The 20,362-nt window shown below is 42.0% G+C and overlaps 1 protein-coding gene across 2 annotated transcripts in view; it reads right to left on the reverse strand.

Annotated features, from left to right (window-relative positions):
- The window catches only part of znf507 (zinc finger protein 507), a 38,845-nt gene that overhangs the window by 15,828 nt on the left and 2,655 nt on the right, over positions 1-20,362 (reverse strand). For both annotated transcript variants that reach the window (XM_079663765.1, XM_079663766.1), the window contains exons 2-4: positions 13,911-16,199; positions 12,548-12,665; positions 12,262-12,370 (exon numbers count right to left, since the gene is read on the reverse strand). In XM_079663765.1, coding sequence (XP_079519891.1) covers positions 12,262-12,370; positions 12,548-12,665; positions 13,911-16,196 — 2,513 coding nt within the window. In that variant the 5' untranslated portion in view covers positions 16,197-16,199. The remainder of the gene's footprint in view (positions 1-12,261; positions 12,371-12,547; positions 12,666-13,910; positions 16,200-20,362) is intronic.

The following is a 20,362-nucleotide window of genomic DNA, read 5'->3' on the forward strand; positions in this document are numbered from 1 at the left end:
AGTGAATCTGCGACCCCCTGGTGGCCAGTACATACATTATGTGGCCCCACCACCATCCAAGTTGCCCATCCCCGCTCTACATTAAGGTATTAATAGAATAGTGTCCAAGGTAAAGTTTTACAGATTCACATACTTCACTTTCAAAAGCAGAAAGATCATCTTTACATGTTAACATTAAGAGAAATATGACTATTATATTTAAATACATATCACTGTTTGAGCCATGACACTTCTCAGACATTCTCCTATTTGAATGTGCTTGTTGGAATATTCATATCTGAATCATTCAAATGTTTTTAAGACTACTTCTACTCTTTAGTTAGGAACAGCCTTTAGATGCCATGTGACATTTTTCCAGAGTAGGAAGAAATCCTGTTGCCCGTGTGTGCGTGTGTGAGACCTTCAAGCACCTATGACAGCTTTAAGGTCACAGGTGACTAGCTGGATGTTTAAGCCCCGGCCACACGAGGACGATAACGGCCATATCTGCTACAGTTCACTATCAGATAGACCAAGGGTTCCCAACCTTTATTGTGCCGTGTTATTGTGTTTATTGTATATTGGCAGATATATTCAAAAATATTTGCGGACCGGTTGTCAATTTTAATTGATTTGAATATTTACTCACCACCAGGTGGCAACAGTGGCTAATTGTATGTAACAGCCTGAGAAATAAAAGAACAATATGCATCCAAAACATATTAACAAAGTTTAAAACCAGGATACAATTAAAACAAATTAGGACCACTGTACACATATTGATATAACTGAAATGTCAGTGAGACCCCTGGGCTTGTTTGAAAATTACTGTTCATGGTAATTTGAAAACAAATGCCGTTGTTGGACACACATAAACACACCAAACATACATACACACACACACACACAGCGGAGCTGAGCAGAGCACACACACACACACCATGCGCCTTTGTGACCGGACATTTCCTTCATACAACGAGTAAGAGGGGAAATAATCGGGCCGTTCGATGTGTGTGTGTGTAGAGGTGTGTGTGGTTGAAACGTAGCAGCCTGCAGTGGGGAGCACAGTGAAGGCTGTGTGTACGCGCTGGTGCTGCACTTCTCAGAGGCTGCCTCCTGATCCTGCAGCCATTTTCATGAAGTGAAGGAGGTTTTACAAATACAAAAATAGCTCGACACCCCTGGCCGCAATGTCCTTAAAATGAAGTCCGAGTTCGAAATATATCTCAAAAAATGTATGCACTGCCATTTCCCCACATACAGTGGGGCAAAAAAGTATTTAGTCAGCCACCAATTGTGCAAGTTCTCCCACTTAAAAAGATGAGAGGCCTGTAATTTTCATCCTAGGTATACCTCAACTATGAAATCCAGAAAATCACATTGTCTGATTTTTAAAGAATTTATTTGCAAATTATGGTGGAAAATAAGTATTTGGTCAATAACAAAAGTTAATCTCAACACTTTGTTATATACCCTTTGTTGGTAATGACAGAGGTCAAACGTTTTCTGTAAGTCTTCACAAGGTTTTCACACAATGTTGCTGGTATTTTGGCCCATTCCTCCATGCAGATCTCCTCTAGAGCAATGATGTTTTGGGGCTGTCGCTGGGCAACACGGACTTTCAACTCCCTCCAAAGATTTTCTATGGGGTTGAGATCTGGAGACTGGCTAGGCCACTCCAGGACCTTGAAATGCTTCTTACGAAGCCACTCCTTCATTGCCCGGGCGGTGTGTTTGGGATCATTGTCATGCTGAAAGACCCAGCCACGTTTCATCTTCAATGCCCTTGCTGATGGAAGGAGGTTGTCACTCAAAATCTCACGATACATGGCCCCATTCATTCTTTCCTTTACACGGATCAGTCGTTCTGGTCCCTTTGCAGAAAAACAGCCCCAAAGCATGATGTTTCCACCCCCATGTTTCACAGTAGGTATGGTGTTCTTTGGATGCAACTCAGCATTCTTTTTCCTCCAAACATGTCTAGTTGAGTTTTTACCAAAAAGTTATATTTTGGTTTCATCTGACATTCTCCCAATCCTCTTCTGGATCATCTAAAATGTAATGCTCTCTAGCAAACTTCAGACGGGCCTGGACATGTACTGGCTTAAGCAGGGAGACACGTCTGGCACTGCAGGATTTGGGTCCCTGGTGGCATAGTGTGTTACTAATGGTAGCCTTTGTTACATTGGTCCCAGCTCTCTGCAGGTCATTGACTAGGTCCCCCGGTGTGGTTCTGGGATTTTTGCTCACCGTTCTTGTGATCATTTTGACCTCACGGGGTGAGATCTTGCGTGGAGCCCCAGATCGAGGGAGATTATCAGTGGTCTTGTATGTCTTCCATTTTCTAATAATTGCTCCCACAGTTGGTTTCTTCACACCAAGCTGCTTACCTATTGCAGATTCAGTCTTCCCAGCCTGGTGCAGGTCTACAATGTTGTTTCTGGTGTCCTTTGACAGCTCTTTGGTCTTGGCCATAGTGGAGTTTGGAGTGTGACTGTTTGAGGTTTGGACAGGTGTCTTTTATACTGATAACGAGTTCAAACAGGTGCCATTAATACAGTTAACAAGTGGAGGACAGAGGAGGCTCTTAAATAGACCCTCCAGAAAAACGCGGGCAAAAATCCTTGATTATGCGATTACACATGCAGGGTTTTTATGTGGTGAAATTGCGAAAAAGAATAGATTTTTTTTAAAATATTGGGCTGTCTTATTTATTCACTCACACACAACCTGCCACTAACGTTAAACCCCATTCCTATTCAATTAAACACATTCAATGTTTATTTATTGTAAAAGCAATGTGACACACACACACACACACACACACACACACACACACACACACACACACACACACACACACACACACACACACACACACACACACACACACACACACACACACACACACACACACACACACACACACACACACACACACACACACACACACACACACACACACACACACACACACACACACACACACACACACACACACACACACACACACACACACACACACACACACACACACACACACACGATGTCATCACTACTTCACGTCAAGACGAGTTAAAAAAAAAATTTCTCAACTTCGTGTGGAAAAATGCGGGGATTATGCGGCCTTTTGATAAATATGCGGCCTTTTAAAAATCTGCGCCATTTTGCTGATTATGCTGTAAATTCTGCGATCGCGCTTTTCTGGAGGGTCTACTTAAAGAAGAAGTTACAGGTCTGTGAGAGCCAGAAATCTTGTTTGTTTGTAGGTGACCAAATACTTATTTTACCGAGGAATTTACCAATTAATTCATTGAAAATCCTACAATGTGATTTCCTGGTGTGCTCCACTTCCTATTGGTGCACTGGTAACTTTCTCTGCGCACGAGAGGCTGAGACCTTATGCTAACGAATTTTGATTTATTTTGGATGAAATAATATGACTGGTATAGGTGCGAAAAAGAAGAAAAATTGAAAAAAAAACTCAGCTATTTCAGGTATCGGGGGTTGGGAACCCCTGAGATAGACGGTTCGGCCACACGAGGCCAAAATGGAAACGCAGATAACGATAACGGGTCCCAAGGTTGGTAGATCTGCAGACAAAACGCTCTGGGGGGGCAAACGGCTCTGTGTTTACGCCTATACGATCATTTCCTGATAACGATGACGCAATAGCCCCGCCTCTCCTGCTCAGAGATCAGCTGCTGGGCTGTCAGAAGAGAGGGAGGAAAAGAGGGGCTCCGTTTTTTTATTCTTATATAGAGTCGTTATCAATTGGTTTTAAAGCTCAATAAATAACAAAGACCTTTGACCAGCACTTTTCAAATTTTGTCTGGAAGATTTCAACTTTAACGGACATGTTGACCGGCGAAACAAAATCTAAACTCTGCTGCACGGTCCCCTTGTCCCTTGGAAGAGGCGGAGAGGTGGGTATTTGTCATCTGCTGGTGGACTACTGGAGAGATTTACAGCAGGACCAAACGCTTGCCTCAGGGAAGGAGAAAAAGAGCCAGAGCGTCCACAGCGGAGAATAAACAGAAGGGCAACCATGGCAACCATGCGTGGGAAGTCTTCTTCGCTGCTTTTGTGGCAGGACTACAGCGCCACTTACAGGCCTGGCATATGTACTACAGCGTCTCCAGCGCTTTCGAGCGGTCTCGTGTGAACGGACACGTTTCTGGTGCCTGTTGCGTGTGGACGGAAGACTTTTTGATAACGATTACGGTCCAATTGCGGTCCGTTTGCATTATTGTCCTCGCATTGCTCCAGCCTTAGACACAAAAGCCCAGCTAACACTTTTGTGTGAACACAATGGGGAAGTTCTAACAAGAGTTGAAGGTAGAAAATCAGTGTGTGACAGAGGCCCGATTCGATCTGGTACCTAAAACTTAATTTACTCACTTTGACTGTGAGTACTGTTTTGGTGTTGAAGTGGAGGGTCTGCCCATAAAGGGCAGTTCCAAACCAACAAGTGGAGAGTGGGCGTTGTCTCCAACAGGAAGTTCTTTAACCCTCTTACACATTAAAACACAAATCTTCCCTCAGTCTAACCCCTTGATTCCACCGGGTCCGTCTGCGTTGTGGTTTTGGTCCGGCGTCATACCCTACCGGGCGCGTTTCAGGAGCGTTTCAGAAGCATTTCAGAAGCGGAGCGTCTTGCGTGCCGGCTCGCAGTTTTTGTTGATTTGGGCATATTTCCTGTAGTGGACAGGTTACTTTGTACAGACAAAGTTAATAATAATAATAATTAAAACTGCGGTCGCACTTGTGCGCGCAGTGATGAGCGGGCCCTCGCGTCCGTGCGCCTGTCGGGGAGGGCGGCTGGTCGTCCCGGCGTCAAGGAGACGTGCGCGAGTCCTCGGAAATGAGCCGTTTGTCATTTCTCAAATTTTCGCATCCCAGACTCCCAGGTCCTCCGGCAGCGACCCGGAAACGGACGTCGGCGCGCCGTCTCGAAGGAAAACAAATTTCTCTAAATACTCGTTGAGGATTGATTATCAAGGAGGCTGTCTGGAGGAGCCGTAACCGAGGATACACTGATTTAGAGGAGAGAGGAGTCTCTCTTGAGGAGCTATAATCGAGGGTACAAAGATGTAGAGGAGAGAGGAGTCTCTCTGGAGGAGAAACAACCGAGGGTACACTGATGAGTTCTCGGGAGTCGATATCAGCAAACAGTGATGTTTAAAAGAGGCGTGACGCATGGCTGGACTTTTGTCAACGAGGCACAGTTCTGCAAACTGTTCCCGTTGTGATTATAAGTTATTCAAGTTGATCAAATGTGCATCAGACTTTCTGCCCTTTACCGTTTGTTTACTCACTAATCACATCTCCCCTGGATGTTAGGCTGTTTTTTTTTAATACAACCGCTTTCATATTGACGCAATGTTTACAGTGAAAACAGCAATAACATATGTAACAGGCCTACATTACACACTTTATTTGTATGCTTTAGTAGATATCTACAAGTAAACAGTAGATATTTTTCATGAAACCATATAGTGCTTCACATAATAAAATATACAAGGGCTGTAGCCTGATATACATTATATGCTTTAGGAACTGTAAGTGTGTGTTGTACAGTCAGTAGGTGTCTGTTATGGAGTGTATAGGTGTCTGTTGTAATTGAATTTGCCGCCAGCAGAGCTGGTGTGTGTGGGTTAGGGGTAACCCTAACCCCTAACCCTAACCAGTTATGAGCATTTATTTCTAAGCCCCGCCTTTTTGCAAACAGGTTTAGATTAATGACGGGCATATTTATCGACTGAACATGCTCATTTTCTACGGTAATGTGTTTGACCCTCCACCGATGCTGTATACTAAGTTTGGCGTTGAAAAAGAAAACATGGAAATTTAAGGTAATATTTCACTGTTTTTAACATTATGCTAATTTTAAAAAAGTGAAGTAGGTGGAGCTTTGGGGTTCAAGGACATAATATGTAGAGTAGGTCCACCCGAATACGTGGGCAACATTTCAGGTCATTCGGAGTTACGGTGCCACTTTATAAAGGTTTCCAAAAATGGAAATGTGGTAGTTTGTATTCATCTGTGACATGTAAATCGTCAAAAATTGTACATTCTCCGTTAGCTTACGAGCTCCCCGTTTGTACTAGCAACAATTTTCTTTGCAATTTAGTATCATATTGGATAGGGGTTGAATTTTTCCTGGATTGGAATCTTTCCGATCATACCCCGAGGAGCAGTTTGCAAAAATGTACTTAAAATGACTGAAAAAAGCACATTTTTCAAAATTGCCGACTTTCTGGGGGGGTTGGCTAATGAAAATCAATTTGAAATATGTGTGTAATTATAATAGCAATGTGTATACAGCGTTTCGTGAATATCGGAATAACTATATCCGAGTAGTTTGCGACATGGAAATCGTCAAAAATGGTGTATTCGCTGTTAGCTTACGACCTCCACGATTGATATATCAAAAATGTAATCGGCAATTCTTCATGACATTGGCCAGGGGCTGAACCTGTCCTGCATTGGAATTTTTCCGATCATTCCCCTAGGAGGAGTTTTCAAGAATGTGCTGAAAATGGCTGAAAAACACACATTTTTCAAAATGGCCGACTTCCTGTGGGGCGGGGCTAATGGAAGGCAATTTGAAATATGTGTGCAATCATAATAGTAATGTGTATACTGCGTTTCGTGAATATCGGAAAAACTATATGTGAGCAGTTTGGAGCAATTTGCGCCATGTAAATCGTCAAAAATTGTGTATTCACTGTTAGCTTACGACCTCCACGATTGAGCTATCAAAAATGTTCTTCTCAATTTAGTATCATATTGGATAGGGGCTGAACTTGTCGTGCATTGGAATTTTTCCGATCATTCCCCTAGGAGGAGTTAGCAAGAATGTGCTTAAAATGGCTGAAAAACGCACATCTTTCAAAATGGCCAACTTTCTGGGGGGCGGGGCTAATGGAAGGCAATTTGAAATATGTGTGCAATCATAATAGTAATGTGTATACAGCGTTTCGTGAATATCGGAAAAACTATATGCGAGCAGTTTGGAGCAATTTGCGCCATGTAAATCGTCAAATTGTGTATTGGCTGTTAGCCTACGACCTCCACGAGTGATTTTTCAAAAATGTGCTCCACAATTACGTATCATATTGGATAGGGGCTGAACTTGTCCTGCATTGGAATTTTTCCGATCATTCCCCTTGGAGGAGTTTGCAAGAACGTGCTTAAAATGGCTAAAAAACGCACATCTTTCAAAATGGCCGACTTTCTGGGGGGCGGGGCTAATGGAAAGCAATTTGAAATATGTGTGCAATCATAATAGTAATGTATATATAGCGTTTCGTGAATATTGGAAAAACTATATTTGAGTAATTTGGAGTAGTTTGGAGTCATTTGCGACATGTAAATCGTCAAAAATGGTGTATTCGCTGTTAGCTTACGACCTCCACGATTGAGCTATCAAAAATGTTCTTCTCAATTTGGCATCATATTGGATAGGGGCTGAACTTGTCCTGGACTGGAATTTTTCCGATCATTCCCCTAGGAGGAGTTCGCAAGAATGTGCTGGAAATGGCTAAAAAACGCAAATTTGTCAAAATGGCTGACTTTCTGGGGGGCGGGGCTGATGGAATTTCTTTACAAATATGTCCGCAATTCCATGAGGAATGTCTGTGCTAAAATTCGTGAAGTTCTGAGAAACTATATGTGAGTACCACACAATAGTGGCGCTGGTGAGCAGCTTTTTTTTTTAAATTACGTTTTTTTTTTACATTCTCGAAAAAGTCGTGGGCTCTGACGTGTGTCCCAAGTTTTGCGTCCGAAGCTCATTTTATGCTATCGCAATTTAAAAAAAATGTATAGGCCACGCCCACATTCTGGATTTGTTACGACGCTTTAAATCTGAATTCGTAGTCACCCCGAGAGTATGAGTAAAAAAAAAGAAGGAAAAAAAAATAGTCCATCCGCTCTTGAGTTATAAATTGGTTGTGTTTTTGGCGCCCCCTATAGTCCAAAATGAAAATGCTTTGGTGTGCCTATTCCCCAAAACAGACTAAACCTATTTACCAAAAATCCGTGGTGTTTGGATACATTGTTGATGAGTTATGAGCATTTATTTCTAAGCCTCGCCTTTTTGCGAGTACGTTTTGATTGACGGCGGCAATATTTATAGTCCTAACATGCTCATTTTCTACGGTAATGTGTCTGACCCTCCACCGATGCTGTATACGAAGTTTGGTGTTGAAAAACTGAAAATGAAGTAAATATTTAACTGTTTATGTCAATTATGCCAATAAAAAATAAAAAAATGTAGGCGGAGCTTAGGGTTCCAAGAGGATTATTTGTAGAGCAGGTCCTCCCGGATATGTGTGCAAAATTTCAGGTCATTCGGAGTTACTGTGCTACTTTGTAAATTTATTCCGAAATGGGATTTTGATAGGTGGCGCTGGTGAGCATGTTGGAATATTTAACCTATTGACTCCAGAATATCGAATTTTTTACCGGTCCCAGCGTCCGTGCAAAATTATACAACTTTTTAAGCATCCTAAAGACCTCAAAGAGAGGAAACGCCACCACGATAATAATAATAACACCAATAACAATAGGTTCCTCGCACTTCGTGCTAGGACGCCGTTGGGTCCTAGCGCTCCGTGCTCGGGTACTAATAATATTCCAGTTATAAACGACATGAATCAAAGATGTGTTGCTGTATTTTAGTGGTAAAAAAATGCATTCATCATCATAATTATTCTACATATATAATTTACACAGTGCCTGTAAACCGGAGGAGTATGTTGGCATTTCTCCTCCTACTTGAAAGACTACGGAGGGATAGGGTCTGCAACATTTTATTTTGGGGATGGGCCGGATGCTCTGACCATTCCACTTCCTGCCCGGCGAAAATATACTTGCATCCTATTTTGAGCGGAGCCCAGCGCCGAGACGCTTCTGAGCCGTAACACGGCTACATTGCTTTCATATTTTGATCCTTAGACTGGGTTACTGATAACATTTGGAGGAGTTCACTCGGTCACAGAGCGGGTGGTTGTTGGGGTCAGTTTTGAAAAGGGTCAGAGTGTGTCTGAGTCTACAGGGAGCTCTGTGCTTCGCTCAGCATCAGCAGGTGTGTACTGCCATCTAATGGACATTTCTGAAATGACAAGTGCATCTCAGACAGACTGACAACTACTTGGTTATCTTACACAGGAGCTAAAATATAAAAATGCAATATTCACGAACAAACACTACACAGGAACCGACAGGAACACTGAAATCAATTAACGATAGAGCCAACATTTTTAAAAACACATGAAATGTACTTCTAATATGCGGAAGAGAAATCAAACTGGACAGCAGAACTCAGAGTGTAGTCTAAAGAGGCAGGATAATGTGTGCAGGATAATTAACACAGATGTATGTAAAGTTCATAACTCATTTGCAACAGATTAAAAAATGCAATCAGTCCACAAAAAGTATGCAATCAGCCCCACTAAAAACACAAAATAATGTCTTCATCACTAATGTGCAATCCTTATACAGTAGCTAAATGTCATGGGTAATTTCAGCAAATATCATTAACATATTTAAACAATAATTCAGAGAATGAGTGAAAAAACACCTTTTGTTGTATAAAAATCAAAAAAATGTAAAACTTTTTAAGTAGGAAGAATAAAAGTCACACAAGGTCGAAGCTACAATAACCTCTATTGGAGCTAATGCCAACTGCAGATTTGAATATTACAATACATATTGTAATAACACAGTACTATGTCCTGTAGCAACAATAAATGGAGCCCAGGTTTAAGTACATTGTTAAGTAAAACACATAAGAATTCATTGTATTTGTGACATTTAGGAAGTTTTGATACTATGAAGACCAATTTCAAATCACAAAAAATGAAAACTAATATATACAAAACTGATAACTCACTATATACTGTATGCTTTACCCCAGTGGAAAAACTGAAAATCATCGAGTGCATGAAGTTTGAGTATTTGATAAATTATTTATAATGTTCATGTTCTTGTTACATGGGTACTTAATAATTTACAGAGTGTTATTTCTCTTGCACACACACAGAATCTGCCTATAAACAGCTGTGTACGCATGACTCAACTCAGAGTGATTTCTGATGGCAGCTTCAATTTCAAACCAGTTCCGACATATTAAAACGCACAGATTCTCCGAACGCCAAAACATTCTCCATTCCCTCGCCGTTTTCGATTAGCAAAGGGTAAAACATTCATGGAGTCATCGTGCAGCTTGTGAATGTGGAATTATTTGAAGCTGTATAAATAATGGAGGTATGCTGTCTTGCAATCAACTCTCCCTGAATTGATTCTATGTTGTTTTACTACATATTATTTTCAACATTTTTCTTGCGGGATTAAAGTCAGTGTGGCTCCAAATAAGGGAACGCTGCTGTGAGGTTGGGGCGTGATTAGTCTAAATAATAACTGTTCATGCAAGTACGGCAAAAGAGTAGAAAGTTGTTACAGAAGCAAAAACTGCCAAGACCACCAACCAACTCATAACCACCCGAATTGATGTCTTACAATACTGAAGGTTTAATTAAAAGATTGGCCGAGAAAACAAACTGTCATTACAAAACAGCTTCACTGTCAGTTCCTTCCAAACTATCCCCCTCTATGCATATTTCATTAGGCTGGTCATAAATATATATTCCTTGAGTTAAGACATGTTTAAATGCCAAATATAAAGGCGCCACCTCAAGATTAGGATGGATGGCAAAGCTGTTAGTTTGCCTGTTGTGCCCTAGCTGTGTCCTAGGATCTACTTAAATGTTGTCTGAGTTTGTATATTGTTGTACAGGCCAGTGACCAAGAGGTGGCACAATAGGTCATAATATCATATGCATCACAGCCAGAACTGTGATAAAGTAAATACAAATGCATTTCAAAGAGGACATATTCTTGTCATTTTCAGATTCATATTTGTACTAAGCGTCTCTACTGTCACATGTCTCCATGCTTTAGTGTTCAAAAAGCTCTTTATTTTTCTCATACTGCCTGTGCTGCAACACCTCACCCTCTGTCTGAAACCAGAGCCCAGTATGCTCTGATTGGTTAGCTGGCCGGCTCTGTTGTGATTGGTCAACCGCTTAGAGCTGTGTCTGATAAGTCCCACCCCTTAGCATATCTTGTAAAATGTGTTGGAGCACTAGCCAATAGAATTGGTTACTAAGGGCATGTTTTATGTCATGGCTTTACATTACATGGAAAAATCACAATGTTAAATGTATTGTCTCTCACTAACCTTTACTACAAAAATGAATTCTTAATTCTAAATGAACAATTATCCTACTTCGGTTGACAAGCAATGGTAACCTTTAAATGCTTTTAGTTTACTCCTGAGTTTAAAGGTCCCATGTCATGCTTTTCCGGTTATTACCCGTCCCCTTGTGTGTTATTAAGGTTGTTATGCATGCAAACGGTCTGCAGAGTCACAAACCCTCAAAGTACACCCTGTAGCGAGTAAAACTCTAACACAGAAAATACCTGTCTATGCTGCCCCAGAATGCCTCGTTGGAGATTTCTCTTTTTCCATTTTTTTCTTCCTTGTCACAGTGACGTAACAACGACCAAATGGACCAATCCGTGGAGCTCCTCACAAACTCACTCAGCCTTAACTTTTCTCAGCCGCGCTACTCCAGAGTTTTGCCGGCACACACACTCACTCAGCCTTATCTTTTCTCATTCTGTGAGTGTGTGGCGAACAGCCTGGCTGTGAGTGTGTTTGTGTGTGTGTGTGCTCAGGTTGGGTTGGGTTTTGCGGTGTTTCGCAGACCCCACGCAGCAACCAGGAAACGACACCATTAATCCAGCTCACACTGTCCGCTCCTCAATCCTCAAAGGGCGGAGCAGCGAGCCCCACAACGTCCCGCCAACACGGCACCCAGACCCCACGCAGCATTCTCATCTGTTTGTCATTACTGGTGTCATTTTCTGGTTGCTAATGCCATTGTAACACATAAACACACATCGGAGCACAGTGGGCTCATAGGGAGGGGGGGTGGCAGGAGCTCCAACAAGCCGTTTAGGACAGAGAGTGAATACACATACTATACAGAGATGCTGTATGAGAAACCAATGTGAGTTTGGAAGATTGCACAATGTAAATCTATTCTAGTAGCCCTCAACAATGGAATTATGATCAGTAGAAATGGCCATGACATGGGCCCTTTAAACATTTAAGACTACCTTCAGGAAATGTAGATATTTCATAACTGTTAATCTTGTTTTTTTTTTTTATTACTTGCATTTAGTGGTGCATTTTTTTTAACAACTCACCGATAAGGCTTGTCAGAGTTATGAATCCGACGGTGGTTCCTCACGCCGACATAAGTGGAGCTGGTGTAGTCGCACACATCACACTTATACATATTCTGCACAGCACATTCTGTAAGAGAGGACAATTCATTTAAAAATGTTCTGAAAACAGTGACACAAAGCATGTGGCAACACAAGGAAAAGTCACATGTAGGGCAAACTGGTTTGTGTCATGAAATGATTTAAATATATTGTAATAATTTCTTACCATCCTAACACATAATGGGGTTAGGAAAGCAGATCTTACCATCATCTGTGACCCGCTCAGCGTCCTCCACCATGGAGACAGTTTCAGTGACGGGGGTGAGGCCGGACATTTCCTCGCTGAAGCTGTGCTGCTCCCTCTCATGGCTCCTTAACTGACTCTAGGAAAGGGAAACACACATATCCAGGATGAGATGGCAGTACATGCTGTCAACTACCCAACTGCAAACTTATGAGGCTGGCCACTTGAGACGAGGAAAATTAAATACAGACAAAACATGATCATTCATAATGGTTTCCCCATTTATCGAAAACATTTGATTTTGCCTCTGTAAACGTGAGAAATGTAATGTCTTCTATTGAATAGTCCTCACACAGCTGGGTGTGTATCCATAATATATCAATAATCAGATTGATTTTAGAAACACAATATGGCCTTTCCCTGGTTTTAAACCAATCAGAATACTTTATGTATCCCAGGGGAAATGTTGATTTAGTGACAGTTGCTGCATTTTAGAATGAAATAAAATAAAAATGTAATAAAAAATATAAAATAAATAAAAAATATCAAATTCATTTAAAAAGTGCAATAAAAATATATAATGAAATAAATATATTAACATAAACAGAAAAGGTTACAGTAAAATATCCATCAAAATGTAAAAAAAATTGATGTTGTCTACATATTATTGTTCCACCTGGTATCTGCAGATTTACCACTGATTGGCAATCAGTGCTATATACGACATTCAGAGTGCAAGGCTCTCTCCTCTGACATCACAAGCAAACATGGGAGTGGTTGGAAGCACTTCAACTGCTATCAAAAGCTGACAGTGTCAACCTGAATGGGAACCAGAGGGTTGGCATTATGCTTTCGTAAGAACAGCAGTACGTGTTGCACGAGCGCAGAGCGACGGCGATTAGCTAGCCATTGGGACACACAGTTAGAATCTGCTCAGAATGCCATTACACTTATATTTTTCAGATTCTTTTTTTTTACGCTATATTAGTATTCTGCATGATGTGTAGGAGGTCAGCGCTAACTTTTCTACAACTTATTGTGGTAAAATGACCAAAATAAGTAAAAAAAAAACATCAAATCTGTTTCTTTCCATTAACCAAAAGCCCAAAATCATTAAGAAATGGAAATGAAATGAGTAAGTGTACAAACTGCAGGTTTTTGGAAATACAGTTCTACTCTAAGCCAGTGTTCAATTTTTTTCTGGGAATACATAAAGAATGTCCCCAGGATAGGGCATCTCTTTCTATTTTACTATAATGAAGACCTGGGAGGCCAATTCAGAGTACAACATCAGCTGTTTCAATGGCTTCTACAACGCTAAACATTATAATAAACTATTAAACAATCGTACAAATTAAAAGCTGTGTGAGCGTTGTCTCCTCACCTTGTAGTGGAAGGCATCTGGGCACTGCTTGCACTGGTACATCCTGGTCTTGCAGTGGTGGATCATGTGGCTCTCCAGGTCCTTGCTGTCTGAGGCGATGTGCTCGCAGATGGGACACTGATAGGGCTGTCTCTGCCTGTGTACCCGGAGGTGCTGTTTGATGTACCCCTTATTGCCGCTGCTGTAGCGACACAGGCGGCACCTGTACGGCCTTTCATTTCCGGGGATGTAGTCCACCAGTCCCCCGTCAGAACTTGCCACCAACCCGTCCATTCCGGGAATGCTACACATGTAGCTCCCTGCTCCGTTTCCTGTCACCACACTCTCTACAGCTCCGTTATGGAACTGAGCGTTGTCCTGAAGCTCCTTTAAGATATCCTCGTCGGAGGCGTTCTCGTCCGAGCGTTCTCTGAGTCTCTCAATGACGGTTAGCAATGACAGGCTGATTCCCGCTTTAGTGGCAGTGCCCACCTCGTCTCCCTCCCCCAGGCACAAGGACCCCAATTCTTCTTCTCTGGCCTCGCCGTGAAGCTCTAAGTCCAACAGAGCTGCGGTCGTCTCCGCGTCAGAAGTCCTCTGACCGGCTGTTGTCACCTCGACCCATTTCTGGTTGGGGCTCTGTGTCTGGGCTGTGCCGGTCCTAAGACTTACCTTTGTGCTGTAGGGGGGGGGCTCGGTGGTCCTCATAGGCATAGCTACCAGGACCTCAGCCGCCAGAGAGTGCAGGCGCAGGGACTCAGAATGTGTCCTCTTTCGACCAGCTGGGGGAATGTTTTCATCCCGTGGAGAGTCACTACCAACAGCAACAGACTGTTTAAAATCTGCTACTAAAGGTATGCTGTCAGGAGTGCTACCCAGAATGCAGCTAGACACTACTTCACCCTTTGCAGCTCCCACATGGCCCCGCTCCTCATTCGCATCCAATGAGTTCTTCTCCCTGTCCACGTGCGGGCTAAGAAGAAGAGGGTTGGTCGCCATGACGGAATCCTCAGCTGAAGGAAGGCGTTCCACGATCACGTTGATGTGTCCGGCACTGTTGGGACTGCTGTTGATGATCTTTTGTGCCGATGACAGTAAGCTGTCCTTGATGAAAGCGCTGTTTTGGTGATTATCGATCTCCACCTTGGCGTCTGCCTCCGTCGTCACCTGCACCTCTACCATGGGCTCCTCTTTGATAGGGTACACGCTTTCCTCCTCTTCCATTTTCAAACTTTCTTTGATATCGGAAACTGGACGATTCAACGCGTCATGTTTATTCTCAGCCTTCATTGGCTCGCAGAGCTGGAGCTTGAAGGCAGTGGGCAGCTTTTGGAGGCTTTTATCTTGAGGAACTGGTGAAAAAAAGACTATTTCCTCTCTGGTTGCAGCACTGTGAGGTGCAGGCTGGGACTCTTTCCTTGCGGTATTGCCGTCTTCCCCCTCGAAGATTGGGTAAGAACAATCCACCAAGCCGGCATGCTTCCAGGCGTGAGTTTTGAGCATTCTCTGCTGGCTGCAAACATAGCTGCAGATCAGACAGCGATACAGCCCATACTCCTCGAAGCTATACCACTTCTTCTTCTGCGGGAGCTCTTTTGAACCGTCCAATGGGCTACTATCGCTCCAGTCCCCATGCTGCGTTCTTAAAACCTCCTCCTTGCCCTCGCTGTAGGTATCAGACAAATTGCTCGTCAGGTTTCCTCCGTTGTCGAAGTGCAGCCTGACGTGGGCCTCCAGCTGCCCCTGGTCTCTAGAGGTGAAGCGACACTCGGAGCACATAAGGATGAGGTCACTGTGCTGCTCGTTGTGGTGCTTAAGGTGCTCTTTCAGCATAGGCAGTGTCTGGGAGAGGTAGGGGCACAGGCTGCACTGATAACAGGTCACCGTCCGTTTGTGGTCGCCACTGTTGGGGTTGTTTGATGCCTCCATTAATGTGATGTTGTTGTTACGGTCACCTTCTATTCGCATCTCTTCTGCGTTATCCTGCACCTTACAGTTTCTCTTAACTTTCTTTAAAGGAGAGCCACCTCTGCTCCCTCTCGCCCCTTCCTCACCTCCTCCCCCTCTTTTCTGTCCCGCCATGGTGCAGCGACGCTGGGGCCGCTTCTCCACGATTTTGCTGAGCTTCTCGATGACCTGGATTAGAGAATCTGCCGCTCGTTTCTGCTGAAGACTCTGGGAGGCGTCTTCCTCCACAGCATGCTGGGCTACGGGCTGAGAGAGAGATCCCAGTGCTGACGGAGCAGAGGAGGAACAGGTGGTGGAGGAGGAGTGTGTGATGAGTACAGCATTGCTGACCTCCTCCATGACCTGGCAGACAGCAGGGGAGAAAGACATGACTTTGTTAACTGCTTGGAGTTATAGATTGTGCACTAGATTTAAACAGATTTATATACTGAAATGTATGAACACATTATTTAAACTCACACAAACAATTTCAATGATTTTTAAGACGTAGGTAATGTGGACCAAATTATCCAAATGATTTTTAAATCGATTATCTGTCTACGTAACGTAAATGATTACTTTGTTTTAGTATGGGATAACATTCTAAGAAAGGAAAGTCCTCCTCACAGTTTGTCGTAGGGCACAATGACATCTTCAAATTGCTTGCTTTTCAAAGTTATCAGTTTACAATAAATTAATAATCGACAATTTTTGCAAGCCTTAACATTTAAGTATGTGTGGATGCTTGGTAGATTAAATAATTATTGTTATTATTTTAATTATGATTAGCGAAACAGTTACAAGTTTTCTTATGGATTCATTTCATAATATTAGATATTGTCATGCATCTATAGAAACGACGAGCAAAAACAGTTTGTAACTCACAAGGGTTAATATTGACTTGACAAAAAATTGCTTTGGCTCACATTCACATTTTAAACTAAATGTTGTCAACCTTTGCAATTAAAGAAGAATTCAGTATTTCAAATCATGTAGTCATGGTGGCTTTTGAAAACATATTTTACATTCATAGAAGACAAACATTCACTAAGTTTCTGTTCTGCTTTTACCACAACTTACACTACTGTGCGTTGCAAAATTTTAAAAGGAATTTAAGTAAAAGGCATTTTTTCTAATGCCATGCATTTATAATACATAATGTGTTATGTTGCTGTACTGCACCCTAAGGCCAGGCTGATGAAGTAGGGAGAAACGTTTGCAAACACATGTTGCATGTTAGCAAACTGTATGCTTGGTTATAAGCATGGAAGACTGTATTTTGAGAACTGATCATGTGATTTCATGTTTTGCACTTTTTATGTTTATCAAAGCACTCTTTGTGGGGCTCTTCGCATCAAACGTTTTCTACAGTGAAAGTAAAGAATTTCAAAATCTAGCAAGAGTCTAACAGTGACTCTATTTCTAGTATTGACCTTTCTATTGGGGGGGGGGCGTAGTAATCAGCAGCGAACCGCTTCAACACGTGTATTTCAGTTTATTCACAGCATTCATTTTATTATTCTACAGTATTGTTGTTTTATAGTTCTTTGTTAATGTAACCCAATTTGTGTTCTTTGAAATTGAAAAGGATATTGCATTGTGTTTGTTACGTTCGTTGCAGTTGTATATGTCTTAAAGAGCCGGGCGGTGTGTCGCATTGGCTTAAAAAAGGTAGCGACAAAAGCAGGCAATACCACGCATTTTAAACCACCTAAAACACAACCACCCCAATCCGTTTTCCCAGCTGGGAGCAAACACGGCAGCTGGAGATGGAGAGCCCCCGCCCGACAATGCAAACATGTTGGTGTTCCTTGCTCGAAAACTTAGAAAAACTGATTTGGATATGGCCTGTTGAGGCATCTGTGTCTTTGACAGTGGACTGTACACTTGACTGTTGTTTTAAGGAGTTTTTTTTTGCTTGTGAGATAATGTGTGCTCATATTTATTTATTTATTTATATTTATATTTATATATAGAGAGAGAGCTCTGTTTTCCAGCCTGACTCTATTTAATTTATTGTTTTGGTTGTGTGTGATTTAATTAAATTATAATTTAATTAATTTGTTTTATTTATTATATATAATTTATATATTTTAATATTATTTCACATTTCATTTGCAATGTTGAATGTTCAATAAAAAGTTATGTTTGAAAGGATGTACTTTAATTATTATTATATATTATCATTATGTCTAAAATTGTCTTAAAACGGTGCCGACAATATTATCGTTTATCGCAATAATTTCCAGAAAAATGTATCGTCCAACACAATTAATTATCGTGACAGGCCTAGGTGCTCTCCGTCATATTCCACAGCTCCCCCCCCACCTCCTGTGATCTCCCAACCCCCAGTCTGTAGGTTTGTGTTGGCATATTTCAGTGTTAATTTTGGCAGCTGTTTTTGATTTAGTCTTTAGACGAAAATGGTTATTAGTTTTAGTTACATTTCAGTCATTCCTATCCTTCGTAGTTTTAGTCTAGGTTTAGTCGACGAAAACTCAAAACGTTTTAGTCGACGAAAAATTACATTTTAGTCAACTTTTAGTCAAAATGTGTCTCTATACTCTTTGAACGCTCCGTCCCCGGCAGATCTCTGTGTCCGCTGCAGCATGTCTGTTAGGCCCCGCCCCCCGCACACAGAGAGACACAGGGAGATCGCTCTTCTGGAGTGAAGAGAGCGGAAATAATGATATTGCAAGTTAGAAACCTAAGATGCATTTTGACAGACAAGATGGGGGGAAAATATGCTGCATTTTGAATGTCCGATAGTGCACCATTAACACCTTAGTCCCGTCTCGTCAACGAAAACTAAATATACATTTCGTCATAGTTTTCGTTATCAAGAATCTATTTTTAGCTCGTCATAGTCTCATCTTTGTCATGTAAAAAAGGTCGATGACGAACATTTTTCATCATAGTTTTCGTTGACGAAATTAAAACTGGCATATTTAAACTCTCGCACTTTCTGTTGTTTCTATCGCGCATGGCCGGTATGAAAGGGTCTGTGCCGGAAATATAAAACATTTAATACAAGTGAAAATCAATGAACAAGACTTAAAGGAGACCTATCATGCTATATTTAAATGTTATAGTGTATGACCGTACCTATATAAGGTATATTTATACATTTTATTTTTCAAAATACCAAACAGATCATTTTTTAGCCATGCCTCGTTTCGCTCATTTTCGCTCTATTCCAAGCCTGTCTTTGAAAATTCTGAGCAGCAGCTGACCACGCCCCCATGCAGAAGAGTGGGCCAGAGTCACCTTACCATGTTTGCTGTGATTAAGAGTGTGGAATAAACATGTCATCTCAGAGCAATGCATTTGTTCAAGCATATTATCAATTTGTTCCAGAAACTGACCCTGAAGCAGCGGAGGTTTTGGTGGAGGTGCAAACATCTCGGTTGCAGCAGGACGTTTCTGAATGGTTAGTTAAAATACTTGTCAACCCTCCCGATTTTCGCGGGAGACTCCCGATTTCATTGCCCTCTCCCGGTTTCCTCCCGGGGTCATATTTCTCCCGCATTTCTCCCGATTTCTGACAAAATCAGATTTACACACGACTGTTTCCACTTGGACTTTAATACAGCAACACCATTGTTTGGTTTCCATGGTAACACGTATCTTTAGTAGCGCGCGCAACTCAAAGTCTGAGAGGGTGAGGCAGATATTCACAGAAAACAGAACAAGAATCGACAACTACTCTACTCTCTGCTCACTCCTTTCCTGTAAAATACAGGTCCAGCCCACACATATGCTCCATCAAGGACGGTGCTACAGGCCGCAAGGCATTGCACTTACAACTACAATAAGCATGTTAATGGTAATCTAACAGCTCCGGCGTTCCACTAGCACCCCCCCCCCCCCCTCCCCCCCCATTTTGCATTTTTCCCGATTTCTGAGGTCGAAAGGTTGGCAAGTATGGTTGACAAGCTGTTGTCCTTATTTATTTTACTCTGTTTGTTACGATGCTTGCTACTTATTCCGTTCATATTTTGGCTAATTAGCAAGAATGCAATGTGCACAGTTTGTAACTTAGAGTTTGACCCAGCAATAAGTCTCTGAAAGGCAGGGAAATGTTGGATAGAGGCAGAGGCACCCCACAGAGCGCACCCAGAGGACAGGCTGCGTCAACTCACTTTGTAACCCAGGAAAGGAGCAGGAATCCTGGATACGTGAGTGTTAAAAGTGAATTAAACTGTTTTAATCCGACAGCTGCTGATGTGCACGGAAGTCTGTCCGTTTCGTTAACATTTGAATAGCCAAATGGACGGAAATCCGTTCTACAGTATATGCGAATGAGAAGTTTGGCAATGCACGTGGCCGTGGCTCATTCCCCTGATAGGTTTAGAGTTGACCAATAAGCGGAGCACCTCTTTGTAATGCAGAAAAGTGTTGAAATCTGGATCCGTTTTTTCAGATCCGTTGCAGCCCCTTTTTTTAGAGATTTGGCTAAGGAGGAAAATAGAGAGTGTTGTGTTTTCTGACACTTGGTGAGTTCCCTGGAACAAATATTCATGTAT

The sequence above is a fragment of the Notothenia rossii genome, assembly GCF_949606895.1.
Source record: "Notothenia rossii genome assembly, chromosome: 2".
Lineage (NCBI taxonomy): Eukaryota > Metazoa > Chordata > Actinopteri > Perciformes > Nototheniidae > Notothenia > Notothenia rossii.